Genomic DNA, 19,157 nt, shown 5'->3' on the forward strand with positions numbered 1-19,157 from the left:
TGGCCAATATGAAGCTATTGGTAAACAATATCACAGTCTTGCAGAGTCCATATTTCCAATAGCTCATTCCTCGTGAATTTAGTCATACCCAGATCAGCTTTCATGAAACCATGTATTTACGAATATCTCTAAAGAGATACAATTGTGAAATAAAGTATTCATGAAATTCAGGTGTTTTTCAGTAATCAGAGCTTAGAGTACATAGCAGAAACTTTCCAGTGATGTTTCTAACAGAAAAGTTTGGAAATGTGTTAAACTTAAGTTTTATACACAGTCAATCATATCAGTTAAAAACCTCACAGTTACAATTCTAGTGATATTGTATGGCAACTGAGAGGTACTTAACATAGGCAGTCTAACACCCTGCTATCTGTAGGGGCAACTTAGCCTACCAAGGAGACTTCTTCAACACTATGGACAGGTTTACATCAGGATCAAAGCACTTTAATTTATATCTATATACATACATACATAGGGTTAAACGTAATGGTGCTTGTAGTAGGGCGAGAGAGAAAGTAATTTTGTAATCTATATGTAGGAGGGATTTTACTGGAGGGTGGACAGACAACTCTATTTGTATAGATTGCTAAGAGTAATAGTATGTCATTAATAATTCAACGGTGTAATAAAAGTCCGGAGACAGCCCGCTGTTGAGATAAGTCAGAAATAACACATTATGGATAGATAAGGTGTGGATCTGATCGCCAGTGATAGGATATTGATGCTCTATGTTCAATAGATATAACAGTAAATGTCCTAGGATATGGGTCCAAGGATAAACTTGGGAATTTTAATGTTTGAAAATATTGACATTAAGTTATGTCTCTGGTTACATCCAATAGTATCCCAGTCAAGTTAGTGACATTTCAACCTGCTCTGTCCTCATCCTCCTTATAACTTGTCCTTTTCCATATGTGGGTTTTTATTGCACCAAATTGCAAACATGAAGAATTTATAGGTAAAATTTTAAGAATTAAGTAATTTTGTTTCAAAATTTAGATAACAAAAATTAAGATATTGGGATCATTCAACTTATTGAATTTTAAGTATTTTCATTTCTTTGGTTCTAGAAGTGAACCTCAGATTTGATCAAATTACTTCAGAGAATTCAGTCAGTAATATAATGATTTCAAAACTTTTTGACAAGTTTTTTAACATTTTTTTTAGAATGCTTAATGACATGTTTTATCCAGCATAAGAGTGACAGGATGTGTAAAGATTTTAGGTTATACAAACAAGGGCTAGTTTCTGAAGGTTGGATAAACTATGAAGGAACTGTGTAGGAAGGGTTGGCTCTCAACACAGGATGAAAGATGTAGTAAAGGTGGTCTCTAAACACAGGATGAAAGATGTAGTAAGGGTGATTTCTCAACACAGGATGAAAGATGTAGCAAGGGTGGGCTCTCAGCATAAGATAACATGTATAGGAAAGGTGGGTCTCTCAACACAGGATGAAAAATGTAGTAAGGGTGATTTCTCAACATATGATGAAAGATGTGGCAAGGATGGTCTCAACATAGGATGAAAAATGTAGTACAGGTGGTCTCTTAACACAGGGTGAAGGATGTAGGGTGGACGGTTTCTCAATGCAGGATGAACTGTATAAGGGTGGGTGGTCTCTCATGACAAGACAAACTACCGTATATGGGGGAACTTTTGTCAGGGGATGAAAGATTCTATAAGTATCCCAGAGCAGGTTCTACTGTTGTAACAGGAAGAGCAGGCTTATATGGCATTATTTACTTCAGTAATGAAAGGAATGGATTGCTGGTCTCTGAAGACAATGTAGAGACAGAAAGGGTGTCTTTCAGAACAGGTTCTTCTGATATGACAGTCAGGTGGACTTTGGAGAAGTCAGTTTAAAATTAAATTTAAATTCATGTAATGTCTTAACATATAGATCTCTATGCACGAAAGTAACCTGTTCCATATGTAAAATAAAAGTATGGATACATTATGTAAAATTCATGTCGATATGTATAAAAAACTTTCCCTGTTAGCCTAGCAGTAAAACCATGATAAAGTAAAAATTTGTTTTAAATTTGCTTACAGGATCAGTGTACTGTAATTATTGACCATACTTCTGTTTGTTGTTGTAACGATAAACACTAGTCTGGGTACATATTCCCACCCAGCAGATATTTGTACAGACACACCAGGTATTGTTATACACTTCAGTGCAAACTCCGCCACTCTATAATCCATACAAAGCTAACCAATATATCAATACATCGTATTTTAAAAACTAACAGGACTGTGTAGAAGCCTTTTCAGTATAACTAGTATACCATGTCTAGCACTTAGCAGGGTCGCTATTATACTATACACATATCAGACTTTTTGTAATCTGTAATTGGAAAATAAAAAGCACGAGACTTTACTGTAATTCATGAGGAAAGGTATTGATCATAAAAATGATAATTCTCAGATAATTGTTCCAATTACATATCCTAACAATCCAGAGATGGATAGAGTCTTCCCTCCCTGATCTAATTTGTAAGTTGTGGGGGTGGGGGGAATTATTTAGAATGAATATGTTTAAAAAGAAATGTCCAATAAGCAAGAGGAAGGTTGTTTAATTTCCATTCCATTATCAGCGAGGAAGAAGAACTGTGTCCAATTCTACTGGTACTCTATTTCAAGTGTCAGGATTAGGGTATTTCTTTGTACTCCAGAATCAACTTTAATGGGAGTATTCTATTTTTAAAAGAAGCCAATAGTGTGATCAGGTGTCTAACTTTACTTCAGAAACAACCCAATAGTGTGATCAGGTGTCTAACTTTACTTCAGAATCAACCCAATAGTGTGATCAGGTGTCTAACTTTACTTCAGAATCAACCCAATAGTGTGATCAGGTGTCAAACTTTACTTCAGAATCAACCCAATAGTGTGATCAGGTGTCTAACTTTACTTCAGAATCAACCCAATAGTGAGATCAGATGTCTAACTTCACTACAGAATCAACCCACTAGTGTGATCAGGTGTCTAACTTTACTTCAGAATCAACACAATAGTGAGATCAGGTGTCTAACTTTACTTAAGAAACAACCCAATAGTGTGATCAGGTGTCTAACTTTACTTCAGAATTGACCCAATAGTGTGATCAGGTGTCTAACTTTACTTCAGAATCGACCCAATAGTGTGATCAGGTGTCAAACTTTACTTCAGAATCAACCCAATAGTGTGATCAGGTGTCTAACTTTACTTCAGAATCAACCCAATAGTGTGATCAGGTGTCTAACTTTACTACAGAAATAACCCAATAGTGTGATCAGGTGTCAAACTTTACTTCAGAATCAGCCCACTAGTGTGATCAGGTGTCTAACTTTACTTCAGAATCAACCCAATAGTGTTATAGTGTGATCAGGTGTCTGTCAAAACTTTACAATAGTGTGATCAGAATCAACCCAATAGTGTTATCAGGTGTCTAACTACTTCAGAATCACAATAAGATATTGAAAAAGACAATTTATAAATATTCATAGAAAGGGTTAAGTTCAGGGAAGCGTTTTGATGTTGTTTAGAATATAAAAGATTCTTTGGCCTCATTTCTATATAATTGAGATATTGACCTTGTGCTACATTGTATCTTGGTGCTCAAAATGTTAATGACTTTCAGCTTATGCATTTTGTATGTATCCTTGTCATTGAAATGTTCTACTTGACTAGTCCTGTGTAAAGTATTATGTGACTACCAGAGCATTTTATTGATATTAAACACATAGAATCTGTGTCCAACCCCACCCCTCATCCTTCAAGGTAGGAAGAGGTAACTAAAGGTGGATGCCTCTCTCCCCCCTACCCTGCTCCTTCCGCCCCACCCCCCATTCTACCAGGTAAGAAAATGTACATAAAGGTGTATCAAGCCTTCCTCTTCCCTCCTTGCCTTACCCTACATCCTACAATGTAGGAGAGTGTAACAAACGTTTGGTGTCTCCCTTTTTAAATTTTGTTATCAGAACAACAGGTGGTTTAGCTGACTGTAGATATTGCAGATTTTCAGTATATTCAGAATATTTTGTCTCATTAAATATCTTAGAAATATTCAAAATCTGTCTTGTTCTTGTGTAATTAGGTTTTTCTGGTCGGTATGGTTACTTCATCTGTTTTGTCACAGTTGTTAGTGATGATATAACCTTTATTGACTATTCAGAAAAAAAATTGTATCTGGTATTAATGAGGGTTATAAGCATGCTTGAATAGAGTTGACTGTTTTATACTAATTGTTTGTACCATGTTTTTTCTGCATTATACAATTACATGTTTAAACATCTGACATCAGACATCTTTGATGATAAGTATCTAACCTTTATATGGAAGGTACATATGTGTATCTAGAGTGCTTGAAACCGTTAAGTCAATATATCAATAGTTATCCTCCACAGCAGAGTTAGGAATATAGTATAATTAGGATATCTGTCTATCCCTTACTCTGTCTGCAGACAATATTTTACTAATCCATTAATCCTTTCTTTCTAAAGACCAATCTGGAACTCTGTATTGCATGTTCTTGTGATGTTTTTCTGCTTATGACAACAATTCAAGGCTGAAAATTTAATAATAAGATCAATTATTTATTTACTAATGAAGTCCTTATTTATGTTTTTCAGATGAAGAGCCAAAAAAGGTAAGCATTGATTTCTTTTTTTTTCAAATCCTACAATAAAACTGGCACAGGAATTTAGTCAGTGATTTGTGTGATGAATTTATTTCCTTGCAAAGAGTAGTTTTAATAAAAGTTCATAAAAATTTCAATATAAATCTATTTCTATTGTTCAATATCTAAAATAGGGATTCAATGATAATAGAAATGATATTCTGTTAACTAGGTCTACTTGAATTGTGACAACCATTGTAATTTCAGTCATGAATTAGGCCTACATATTTGTGACAACCATTGTAAATTTGGTCATACATTAAGCCTACAGACTTGTGACAACCATTGTAAATTTGGTTGTAAATTAGCATACAGACTTGTGACAACCATTGTAAGTTGTAAATAAGGCTACAGACTTGTGACAATCATTGTAAATTTGGTTGTAAATTAGCATACAGACTTGTGACAACCATTGTAAGTTGTAAATAAGGCTACAGACTTGTGACAACCATTGTAAATTTGGTCGTACATTAAGCCTACAGACTTGTGACAACCATTGTAATTTGGTTGTAAATTAGCATACAGACTTGTGACAACCATTGTAAGTTGTAAATAAGGCTACAGACTTGTGACAACCATTATAAGTTGTAAATTAGCCTACAGACTGGTATCCATATTGTAGATGGTAAACTAGGTCTACAAATATTGAAAAAGACCCTTGTTTAGTACAGTTGAATGTGGTCTTAACTAGTCACAAATGTTTTACCTTAGTGTGATCAGTAACTGTTATGGTATTGACTCCCTAACCTGGTTACATCAATAGAACATGTCCACAATCAAGTATATACTATTCTTGATTCTGAAATTCATTTATTGTTTGCATATTTGATGAATCTTCTTTCTCTATGCATATGTCAGAGAATATTTCATTCTGTTTAAGAAAATCCAAAATTGTTTTGCCCTGGTATTGAAATGGACAAAAAGAAAATCCTTTTTAAGCTCTTTTGAAATACTGAAATGAAATTAAACAACAATTATTTTATCAAATTTCAACCCCAGCAATGAGTTCAGGGAGGTTTTCCAGACATGATTGCACTGTTTGATATTTTCTTTGTGATGTCGTCAAGGTTTACTTTTTTGGTTTATCAGGTCTGGAGATGTTGATTTTTGGTGCATTTAACTGCCCCAAACTGTCATTTTAAAATCCTCTTTTTCTTTCAGAGCCATTAAACTGTTTCATTTAGACATAGACTAATTTGGAACTTGTGTAGATCTATTATCAAACAAATCTGGGATACTTTTGTGGAGCTGGTTGTCTATGATTTTCAAGATTACAAAATGGCTGACTAAAACATGCCTCATTTTGCTTCAGATATGATAAATGTGTGAAACAGTCGCTCTAGTTCCAGATTTCTGCATATGTGCCATTCATCAGGGAACGAAAAAACGGTCTCCATATTTATGTCTCATTCGCTGTTGATTCACCAAGCCTGGTTCCTTTAGGTCAATAAACTACAATATCTACAATATCTCAATATGCAAGATCATGGCAAATGTTACTGTTTTAAAGGTTTTGAAATATCAGAATTATCCACAGACATATGACTAACCATTCAAAAGATATTTACTTACCAGAGTTTTCCACCTCAATATAAGCCTTACAATGAGCTGGCCTAATTTTAAAAAAATGAAAATGTTTGAACTAGTTTTTGTGCTTATTTGAATAGATAGTGTAGTTCATATTATTATTCTAGACAATTAGCTCAGTACAATGATGAAATTTTCAAACTTCCGAGTATTTTTCATAGTCCTGTGTTTGGGTCCTTTACATGTCACTAAGAATTAACTCATTATCTCAAAAATTAAAAAACATGAATACATCAAGATTGTAACAAACAACCCTGATGTATTGTTGGTTTGTAATCTGTATTATAATAACACAATTTTGAGTTAAGTGTTGTCTTTTCCTGTGGACAGTATTAATGCCAATTTTAATCTTTCCTTACACAAACAGATTGACTCTGATAGATACCAACTTTAGAAGACATAGATATCAATTTCAGACACAGTTAAATTTTGAAAGTGAATAACTTTCAAGTGTAGATCAAATTTTCTTTTTTCACAAAAGAAGTAAACTATAGAAATCTGATGTTGTACAATTCAGGCAAAAATGGTCATAATTAATGAAATTGTATCCTTACTGTAAGCAGTATGTATATAAAAACAAATTCACAATTGTGCATTAAAAAGTTATATTCATTTACCCAACCCAAAAAAGTATATTTCAGATTTTTATCAAGGGATGACAATTTTACTGAAAGATCACAGTTCTGAGGGTGGAAATCAATAATGATCCACATATTAGTGAAAACTTCCCTTTCTGGCTACATTTTTTATTATTTGGAGCCGTTTTATTAGTCTATTGTGAAAAAGAAATGTATTTTTAAAACATCAGCGTATTGTACTCAGTATAACTAATTATCATCAAAGAAACTGATTATCAATAAAAGATTAAGGCATTTACACAAATATCTATACATACCTACCTTAGCTATAGAGTGTATGTACCTGACCTACATATGGTACATGTAGAAATGAGATTTTATCTAAGTATCATCACCATTTTAGGTCTATTAGTCATTCCCAGTGGTCCCCAAACCCGACATTCATAAATGCTTCAACAACTTCACAGTTTAGAACAACGTTTCTTATCATTACCTCACTTGGTCCAAAGGGCTTAGAGATCTTGTGCTTATTTTTGACAGGTTCATCATCCCTTTCATTTACTTTTTCCATCCTTTAAATATATTTTATTGTCGGAATCAGACAATTGGGGAAGTGACAATTATAGACTCTTTTCCATAAAAATTAATCCTTTTAAACAAATTGATCTTGACCAATATTGAAGATCACAGGGGTCAAATTTGTAACAATATTCTGAAGACTCTCCTGATTCACCAAAACCCCTAGAATGAAGATTTGTCCAAAGTGAGTTTATAGATCTGTACCTTTACTTATATTTAGGTTCAAAGGTTACTTATTTTAGGTTCAAAGGTGTCAGTTTTGTTTAAATGCTCCAAAGGCTTCTTTTGGAAATATGTCCAAAATTGTCAAGAATCTGCTTTGCATTGAGCAGTGTGATGTTTGTGAAAGTAAATTACCTTGGGCCACACTCAAGGTCATAGGGTAATTAATTACTATGTGTTGAGCATTAAAATTATTAAGGTTTAGATGAATAATTTTAAACTTGGAGAGTTATTAGATTTCTTAAAAAATTGTTTAATATAATTTGATTTTGATCCACTTTGATGGTTCAACTATGCATTACAAGATGTATTTGCGAAATTCAGTATTGAATAGTTGATACCAGGTGAACAATGCAGGCCCACTGGGCCTCTTGTTACCTCACTACAGTAAACCAGACCACATGACTAGAAACATGTATACAGCCATATACATTGTGTTTGCTATGTAATTGTGGTTAATTGATCAGCTTCTATTGTACATACATAAGTTTATCTCTAAATATCTAAGTGACCATTTACTGTGTCATATTCACACATTTGAATCTGTTTTCATAATGATATCTGAAGTACCATATATGCATGGAAGGGTCCAAATAACCCATTCAGCCTACACAATGTAATGTGAACCCTGTTCAATACTTTCTGATATTATCAGTTTAGTATTTGTGGAGAAACTTATTAATGGATTCATTGTTGTAAGTTTTGTGTGTATGTTATACACAGCTGTCCTGTAGGTCCTGATATGTCTGTCACAGTTATAAGCTCTGTAAGCTACAAGATGGATTCACATGCTGGTACTTTGTGTCCCCTACATATTTCATTTTATAGGATTAAATTTCATACTTTGGTCCACTGTTATACATGAAATTTTCTTTTTATATTAAAAAAATAATTTTATATCAAAGTACAATTGAAAATCACCTTTTAGGCTATATGTTATAATGGTATATCTACAATGTAGGTTCATTTAGGTAGCTCTGGGTTTCACTTAGCACTTTGTTGTTGAATTTTACAAGTTTAGCAATATTTTTGTGTGTAAAGTTACATTGTGTACATCAAACTTAAGATGTGAGGTTTTACACCAGAAAAAGGTACATTTGCAGCTTAGACAAGATACAATCGCAGTATTGTGTATTCTGCTTGTAACCTAGTGCCATAGATACTATCTTAATTGTCAAAGTTTATGTAATGTCACAAGTTTATGTCATAAGATCCAATTAGTAGTTTTCGTTGCCATGGTCACTCTGTCAGTAAAACCAGAAACCATACATACAGGATTTTGTGATAGTGATATCTTTTTCAAAGAGATGGTATATTAAAAGAGAAGTTTGATATATGTACACATTTCGTTTCCATTCCCAGCTCATTACCATATCCCACCTATAAAGTCTATCCTCAGAGACGGATTTAATGTATTTTCTTCATTTTAAGTTTATTCTAAACACTGTTATGGACATTAAATATGTATCCAAGGAGTTTCCCTCAGATAGATAATTAATAGTCTTATTAGGAGACTTTTAAGAGCAGATCTTTCAAGAAGATCATGCAAATATCAAATACATCATTCACTTCCTGGAATTTTAACCATTGAATGATTAAATACATTATACTGCATATTACCGCCACTATCATAGTACATTATACTGCACCTAACTTCCACCATTATTCCAGATATCCTTTTGGTCTTGCAGTTGATCCATGTGTAGCATATTGGCAAAGGTGTATATCAGATACTCTTTCACCTTTATTTACCCAACTTTGTTTGATTTGCCTCTTGTGATTATTGAGTGTATTAAGTTGGGCCTTATTTACAATATATACAGAGTTGTTGCCCTTTTTTTAAACTAACGTAGTGAAGGAATGGCAGGATTGTCATAGGAATCACAGTTTTCTTTCATCATTGGGATTTCAGCAGGATAGGTAGGATAAGCCCTTCATAATAAATAGATACAGAGAATCAGAAAGGTAATCTCTCTAGACATAGATATGTTATGTTGTAACCTGCATTGGGGTCAAAATAGCTCATTCAAGTTATGTAGGAGGTGTGTGGTTCAATCCCTTCCTGGAGTAGGTTTATATTTTTGTCAGAATCTGAGATCACATGCTGTGTCCTATGACAAAACATTTGACCTCAATTGTTTTGAAAAGCATATGACGGGCCTTCCTATCATTGGGAACATGTACACTGATATAGGAAAATCATACATTACTCATGTATAGTGTATGGCATGTGTGAAATTTCCTTCACAATGTACATCCCTATGGTTTTATGCTATAGTAGATCATCAACAGACATTTCTTGGCTGTACTCTTATGATGTGCGAGTTCTGTTGGATTGTTTGCTCAGTTTAAATAAAATAGTCTTTATAATGTTTATATGTTAACATAAATGTTAAACCAAGCAAGTAAACTTTGACTCCAACTTCTTCAAAATCCAATAAGTCATGTTTTCTCAACTGTTTGTGGTGTTTACCTGGCTTCTCACAGTCTGTGATAAATATCCACTGGCGTCTCAATGTTAACATATCTTTTATGTTTATGTTGTATCCTTTAGACACAAACAGCCCTTTAAATATATTGAGATAGCAATCATGAACACTGTATTGTATTTAAGTCAATAAATTTGTCTCTACTTGTTTTGTAGGTTTTTTTTCTCTTTTTTTACCTGTGTCATTCCGAAATTAATATGTTGATTATTGTGTCTTTTTTCCAGTTGATCAAAAATGTTACTGGTTTTGCTCAACATGAAACATCATTAACTGTCTTGTCTTTTCTTTTCCGGTTCTATTGACATTGTTCCTGTCCAGTTTTCATTTGATTATTCTTACTGGTAAGTAAATTACTTTGTGGTAAATTATGTAAGTTTTGTAATCAAATGCTTTTCTGTTTTAAATTCATAAAACCTATTTGAAAAGTCTTGAATTTCTTGAAAAGAAGTCACTGTGCTAACAGATATACATTATTTATCTGGTAACTGAATACATAAACTTTGTTTTACATTGCCTTGATAAAATTGGAATGAATAAGTATTTATCAGAAGTAGAATTTGTCCTTGTGTTTGTTCATAGGTCCCATGATGGAATGGTGGAGTCAGCAGATGGTGTATTTGAGGCCACACCTGGGTCAAACTATGCCAGTCAGCGTAAAGTGTTTGAGGATCTTGGTCAAGGTGTACTTGACAATGCATTTGAAGGTAGGGTTTAATGAAATAAGAACAAGATAGTGCCAAATTTAGTTTTGTCAATAGTTCTTAATTGATCCTCCAAGGTCCAGCCTGTTGTGGTTGTTTCAGAAACTGCTGACCTAATCGTGTGTAGTGTGAGGGCACTTCATGGTCAGTTTTTCTCTCCACAGGTGTAGATCTAAGACATGAATTACATATGTGTCAATAGTCTGGCTAATGTGAGGATGTGGGTTGGGCATTGTTTGTATCCACAAATCTGACCTTTACGTGGACGTAAAAGGATGTGGAAGGCCAGGTGATGTGGGGAGTTGTTCATGGTCAGTGTTTCCATAATCCATAAATCTGACCTTATATGGATAAGAAATTTGTCTGTGGTTTGAGATATGTGGGGACACACTCATGACCATTGTTTCTGTCCGTAAATAGATACCTAATTAATTAATGAGCTTATTAAGTTAGCAATCTGAGACCTGGATAAATTGTGGACTTGTTGTAAACATTGTATAGGTTATATGCAGGTCACTATTAACGTGGGTTGATGCACCATCTATAAATACAGTCATATATAATTGATCTGTATCATTATCAGTGGGAGACTTAATTGCCTCCCCTATGAATTTCACAGTACGCAGGTTCTCAGTAACCAATTTCAGTTTCAGAACATGGTGCTTGATCCTAATCTTGCTTAATCTTATAAATAATTTTTAATATCCATCCATATATTCTTGGTACTGTAAACAAATATATTTTCTTGAGTCTCAAATTTCATGATTTTCCAAAAATATACATAATTTGGTCAGTACTTGATTTTATGGTTAAAGCTTGCTTACAAAATCCGCCATTGCAATCATCCATGTCAAGTTTATTCTGTTTATTATTACATTAAATATTATTTCATGGGTTTTCAGTACCCAGGACTTCAACACGAAGAAATCCCTCATGAATATTAATACATAGTTGTACAGTACATTCTAATGTCATCTGAGCTAGAGGGTCTGTCAATCATGTATTGGCACTTTCCTTCTGGAAGTTTAAAATTTTAAACATATGAAACCCCTTTATCTAAATTAGAGAAATCTGTGTAGCGATCATTCTGTCAGAGTTAACAGTCCATGTTGTACAGTACTGCAATGATAGTAAAACATGAAGAAATCTGTGGTAATGTTGAAGTATTTTGTCATCTTTCAAACTGCACTACCTTTCTAGGATATGGTGTGATATCAGAGTGTTTGTGGGTAATGGAGGACCACTGAAGCCACTTGTTGGTTTAGCTTAACCCGCCTAACCCAGAAAAATTGTGATGACTCAAATTATTTCATTGCAAATTGAAAACATTTTTGTTTTTTCACATATAAGATTTCACCTTTTCTGCATATTTCTACTCGGAAGCTGCTTTGCAGATTTGAAATGTTCATCTGAAAGGCTTAAATGAAACTTAAACATATGATACAGAGAATAATTCAAGCACCTTTGTGAGTTACAATTTTATGTTGGTCTCATAATCGAACACCGTTATATAATGTGACTGAACTGATAAGCCCGTGCCTGTCTGTGTGAACTAGGAAGCCTTTGTCTATCTGTCTCAGTTGATGACAACACTAAGATATAACAGATAATAACTTGGCATGGGGTGAATTTCCTAGCATTTTTTTTGTTTGATGCACCACTGGACATGTAAAATGAAAAACTTGTTAAATTTCATCCTTCACCATATTAAAGTTTAGAAGTGGAGATATTCTGGCTCAGGCAAAAGCCCTATCAAGCGGGTGTCCCGCCGGTGGAAACTAGCCTCTCTCCTGTCTGGCCGTCAGGAACCGATCCATACTTGCTAGAAAGGTGGTCGTATTTATACTAGCCATGTTAATTAACTGATGAAGTACTAATACACATTAGCTTACTGGTAAACATGGATTGAAGTATACATGAGTTGTCCACAAGGTCTTGCACACATAAATTGCAATAGATTTGGCTGTTTACAAGAAGAGAAGGTTATACTGACCATCATACAATCTGCTTAGATAGGCTTCAGGTAATTGACTTATATCATCAGGGAATGAATTAATACATGAACATGTGTAGTAGATCAGTAATGACAGAATGTCTCTGGCCACTGGTCAATACATAATTGTTCACAGTAGATGTCAGTACTAAATTAACATAGGCAGATACATTATGATGAAACATCTGACTTTTGTCTAGCATAATTTTGAATCTCACATATTAACTTTTTATAGTTCATATGGATGGTATTTTTTTTCTTTGAATCAAAGAATGTGCAATGTTTGTGGATGCATGCTATATATGAACAGAGAAGGTCTAATCGTTCAAAGGATGAACTTTCTCATCTAGACGGTTCTGAACTGCTTGATAGATCAAGACATTCTGAAACATAGGCAGTTGATAGAAACCAGATAGAATTATTACTGAAACACAGAAATATGCTTTGAAATACTTATGTCAATATCATCAGTGATGTCCAAGGACCATGATTCACTATTATAAAACATTGGGTGATGATGATAATCTGAGGTATTTTAATATTTTTTCTACAGTACACTAATTTGACATCACAGAAATAAACTAGAAATTAAATTTGTAGTTGTAGTGAATTAAAAATGACTGTTGGTTTGAATAAAAACAATGAATTGACTCCAAGTAAAACAATATCACAGTTCAAGTCTTTGTAAATTTGTGGCAGAGAAGGCATGCTTGAACAAGTATGCACATAAAGGAGTGACCAGGAATGTTGAAATAATGACATGTAGACTTTGATCATCAGACTGCTTCACAATAAATAGCTTGATCAGAATGTCACAAAAGTAATACATTCTGAGGTAAAAAGGTTCACTTTTACACTAAATGGAATTTGGGCATGTCCGTGCATAGGTTGGTTAATTTGTTAGCCGTGGGGACGACTCCTTCCGACTACAACTCTCTCAGTTTAGGTTTTATATCAAAATCTGTCCAAAATTTTTCTCAGTTTCTCAGAAATTTACATGTTTGTAAATAAAACTCCTAACTCTATTGGTGTTTCACCAAGTAACACAAGGAAAACTTTCAGGAATAATTCTACAGAATGTTTCAGACTCCGTGTGATAGAATTACTGTGCATTTTATATTTCACATTCATTGTAAAATAATTTTGAAAAGAAACGGTCCCTTCCTATGTACCCACTTTGGATTAATCTTGATCGGCTTGGTTCAAACCAAGATGGTTTCAATGGTGGTCTTAATCCAATAGCAATGTTCAATGATTTGCTCCCTTCTCCCTTGATTGGCAGACTATTTGATTTACAAATGCAATATCCTGGGATTTAAAGGTATGAAGGCACGCCATCTCCCACATTGGAAAGTTGGCAAGGAAATGATTGACGGACTACATATCACCTAAATCCTTGGATTATACATGGAGGTGATTAATGGATGAGACATATTCCGTTAATATCAGACTGATTGTAAGAAGATACCCGATATCCTGTTGTTACCTACTTGTAGAGTACAAATCACTCTGAATGATAAGACTACAGATATTATGTACATTATGCTAATAGATCACTGTGTTCCTTGTTCTAACCAGCTTATCATTGATCTGTGTAATCTAGGAACAAAACAAAATAATTTATACACTTTACACCTTTAGACAACCAGGTGTAGATAAAAATCTTGTTTTTTGTCACCCTGACATTGATTTGTACAGGAAGAGACAAAGTTACACCACTATTCTTCACATCTATACATTTTAAAAACACTTTTAAGACAGTGCATGCACAGACTTGATCAAGAAATGCATTATTCAACTGAGAGGCAGCAGTAGATTATGTTATGTTGCTTGAAATAAGGTTGTATGATTTTTTTTATCATCATGAACCTCTTCTGAGAACTCATTATTCTGCCTGAGTGGGTTATACCTGGTAAATATTGTCACCCAGCATTTCAGTTTGTATGCAAACTCCTCTTGTGATGATTTTGAACTAAATACTGAACTTAGGCCCTACAAACATGTAGACTACCCGTTGTAGAGTTATGGTGCTATATTCACTTGAAAGAAGGAAAAACAGACAAATATTAGAAACATGTATATATATGAACTTTATTTTATGATAATTGTGAAGCAAGCAACCAGCTTATATTCATTATCCTTGTTGTCCAAGATGGATGTGTATGAGGGGTCTTACTGTGGGAGGAAACCAGAGCACCTGGGAAATACCCACATTTTCCAGCAGGTGACCCCCCCCCCCCCATATCTTGTCATGTCCTTTAGGGGAATCAAACACAGATGTCTTGGTGAAGGGAGAATATATTAACAGTGCATAACTAGACCACACAAATCTAGCTTCTTCCTAAATTTTCTAACGGTTGTGAAGTGGAAATCATTGGCCATTATATACTACACTATAAAGAGTCATAGATATTTGTGTTTGTTATACCCCCTGCAATGCAGTTTGCGGGATGGCGATAGGGGTATACTTGAATCAGCTTGTAATTACATTGAAACAACACAGGAATGTTAGCCACCATTTGTAGATGTGCAAACAGGGTTATTTTTTACAGAGAGTTGGGTTGCCATGGTAACCAAGTCACTGTACACAGGTTTATACGGAAATTTTTGGGCAGACAATTTCTCCTATACCTGAGAACTAATTTTAGTGAAACTACAAAGGAATTTTAGTGACCATAAGGAAGGCAATTACAATGGTACTATTTTCAAAGACATTAAATGTCATTTGGTTGCTGGGGTAACAAAAAATCCGACCCATTATTATCTGATCTTTTCCTAATGTTGACTGATTTCAATGAAACTACACAGGGATGTTGGAGACTGTGTAGATGTGCAACTGTGCATACAGGTTTTTTTTCAAAGCAGAAGCTTGGGTCCCCATGCTTACCAGGTCACTCTATACGCAGGGTTCTACGTAATGGCTGCAAAGTATCATTCTTTTGATCAGTTTTATTGAAACTTGGTAAAGTGATAGAAGTTATCAATGCCTTTAATTTGACACATCACGTGTTTCAAGAACAGTTACTATGGAAACATGATGGAGGCTTCTGAATGGTCAAAATTGAGATGCTGTGTTGAAAATTGATATACTGCTCATCGGCCTATATACTAGGCGATTCATCATGTTGACCAAAGCTTGTTGATATAAGGAAGGCAATTTATCAAGATCGTCAATGGAACATTTAATAAAGTTTGCAAATGAATTATGCACAGATTATCCTTCATTTTATTCATGTATATTAAAAAAATTGTGAAATAGCAAATATCGACCTCTTTGGCTTGGGGCCTTCAAAGGTTGTCCACATACAGATATCTGACTTGAGGTTATGTACATTTTTTTTAAAATCTTTCCATTAGTGTCTGTACTGTTAGATATTAATGAAGGCCCTTGAATGCTGATAAAATTCTTACAGTCTTGTATCAATTCTTCTTGTAAGTTGCACAAAGCCATTCTATCATAAACAAGTATGGCTGTCATTCTAGGATTTGACCTACCAACCAATGACCTATCAATGCTAGGAAGCAAACCACTATTGTAAGCTTCTGTTATGGCCGTGAAATACTAGATTCATATGAAAAGGTATGATTAATTAAATCCATGAGAATGTTATTTTTGTTTCAATCTTCAAACCATCCAGTATATGATTGCAAGCAACAGTTTTACACGATCTGTCTCTATCATGAACGTGTGATGGGCAGGTACTCATTAAAAAGGAGTACCATCTTGTAGAGGGATGCTACATTTTTTTTTCATTCTGCCTATTTTTCTTTTGTCCACATATAAGACTCACTGGTATATAAGCTGCATGCCTAACACATAAGGATTAAAGTTGCACTTATAATAAGGTATAAGGATTTTGAGGGAAGGTAATAGCAACGATACCATTTTCAAAAAAAAAAACATCTGATGTTATGTGTTTGCTGTAATAAGCACATAAGACCCAAAATTAGGCAGATCTTTGTTTAGCCTATATTTGGTTGTCATGGTAACCAGATCACTCTACACAGGCTGTCATTTATTTTATTCAAACTTTATCAAATGCTATATCGAATTGTAGCCCATAATTTGACATATTAAGTGTTCCAAAACCATTGTCATGGAAACATGTTTTAGTCTTCTGATATGTTGAAATTAAGACATTATTTGATTTACTTGAAAATTGGTGTAAAAAAGTTTAGGGGAATGACAAATACAATGGTACTATTTTGAAAAAGAGTGGTTGCCATTTGGTTGCCAAGGTGACCACATGAAGACTCTTGGAGGAATCTTGTTAGGACAACCCCCTTCTCAACTATTGTTGATAATGGAATGGGGGGTTATCAGTGTGCCATCAAGGCAACAGTTCTAACTCCAGTTGTCTTCTATTTGATAAAACTATGTAATCGTAAGGAAAATGATATATTCTCCAGATAATTGGCAGTATGTAGAGTTATGGCATTGTGTGACTTTCCTATTCCCAGTTTAATATTCACTATTTGGATAGATTTTAAAATGACTTCCCACTGTTAATGGACTGATTGTGTGCAAGCTTTCATATAGTTGGATTTTTATTGTGTACAAACAAAAATAAATGGGTTTCCTTTTCCTGATAGCAACAAATGATTTGTAGTACATTTAGGGCTGGTTAGCATATATGTTTAATTCTGCATTGACTTATTTACTGCTCCATTTAGTATAGATAATATTTTGTTACATGCTGTTTAAATTTTCTGTTCAACACAAAAACAAATTGTTGTTGTGCATGAAATCCCCCACAGACATGTCATTAACCCTTGAAATGCATTTCCTGGTGATTGTTATATACCTGAGTAGTTGATTTCATATCAAGGTCTGTCTCCATGTATGACCATAGCTGTTATGACAATGTAAAACTTCTACGCTTAATTGAGAAATAATTTATTTTTAGGGAGTTAGACATATTTGCTGTAAGATAATATTGCTGCTGTTTGTCACTGCATGTCATAATGGTGACAATTCATAGGGCACCCTTGCAGATCAAGGATAGTTTCTCCGATGGCATCTGCTTAGAGGATATCAGGGAGTCGAAGAATATGATATAATATATTTCACTACATGATCATCAGAGGCAACTCAATGTGGGGCACCTGCAGAGTTTTGGTTTTCTTCAGGCTTCTACTAATGGTAAAATAAGGGGACCAAAATGAATATGCTGCACCCATAGCTACACTTCGAATCTTTCTTTACTCTTTCATGTTTTTATAGTCTTTTTCCACTTTTGTTGTCCCTCTTGGTACCTGCACTGATATGACCCTGCCTTTTGGTGTCCCTCTTGACACCTGCCTTGATATGACCCTGGTTTTTGGTGTCCCTCTTGACACCTGCCTTGATATGACCCTGCCTTTTGGTGTCCCTCTTGACACCTGCCTTGATATGACACTAGTTTTTGATGTCCCTCTTGATACCTGCCTTGATATATGACACTGGTTTTTGATGTTCCGTGATATGACCCTGGTTTTTGGTGTCCTTCTTGACACCTTTGGTGATATGACCTTGGTTTTTGGTGTCCCTCTTGACACCTGCCTTGATATGACCCTGGTTTTTGGTGTCCCTCTTGACACCTGCCTTGATATGACCCTGGTTTTTGGTGTCCCTCTTGACACCTGCCGTGATATGACCCTGGTTTTTGGTGTCCCTCTTGACACTTGCCGTGATATGACACTGGCTTTTCATGTCCCTCTTCACACCTTCCCTGATATGACACTGCCTTTTGGTGTCCCTCTGGACACTTGCCCTGATATGACACTGATTTTTGAAGTCCCTCTTGACACCTGCCTTGATATGACACCAGTTTTTGGTGTCCCTCTTGACACCTGCCTTGATATGACCCTGGCTTTTGGTGTCCCTCTTGACATTCATCCTCATATGGCCCTGACTGTTGCAAGAAAATCTTAAATTGAAAGATATTATCCACTTGTGTGTCTTTTGTATAATCTTCTGAATAGCCCTGAATGGATGGTGGCAATTAGTTAAATTCTTTCTTAAAAGATATTGTCATTTGTCTGAAGAAAATGTGATATTAGCTGGAATGTAACATCAACAGTTCTGTTTTTTTCGGATGTCTGAACCTTTATGGACTTTGGGTGCTTCAAATTGACCTGATTTTTAAAAAAGATTATTTGTTTGTTTATGATAAACAACTTATCATCAATTAATGTTTATTCAAGTTTGTTCAAGTACCCAATACATTGATCCTTTGATAAAATCATAAGAGTTCATCCTTATCTCTGTATGTTTTATATGCTTCTATATCAATAGGAAACATTTTTCTGAATCAAAGTTTAACAAAAACAATCAACTTCAAGCTTCAAAATTTCTGAAAAATCTACCAT

General features: G+C 34.6%; 1 protein-coding gene across 1 annotated transcript in view; it reads left to right on the plus strand.

The window, feature by feature from the left end:
* The window catches only part of LOC132543654 (kinesin-like protein KIF28), a 67,898-nt gene that overhangs the window by 6,940 nt on the left and 41,801 nt on the right, over positions 1-19,157 (plus strand). Inside the window, exons 4-6 of the mRNA XM_060207170.1 lie at positions 4,611-4,627; positions 10,431-10,453; positions 10,692-10,816. Of these exons, the coding sequence (XP_060063153.1) occupies positions 4,611-4,627; positions 10,431-10,453; positions 10,692-10,816 (165 nt within the window). The remainder of the gene's footprint in view (positions 1-4,610; positions 4,628-10,430; positions 10,454-10,691; positions 10,817-19,157) is intronic.

This window comes from Ylistrum balloti, unplaced genomic scaffold (genome assembly GCF_031769215.1).
Source record: "Ylistrum balloti isolate Yb309-2 unplaced genomic scaffold, AGI_CSIRO_Ybal_v1 Utg369760, whole genome shotgun sequence".
Lineage (NCBI taxonomy): Eukaryota > Metazoa > Mollusca > Bivalvia > Pectinida > Pectinidae > Ylistrum > Ylistrum balloti.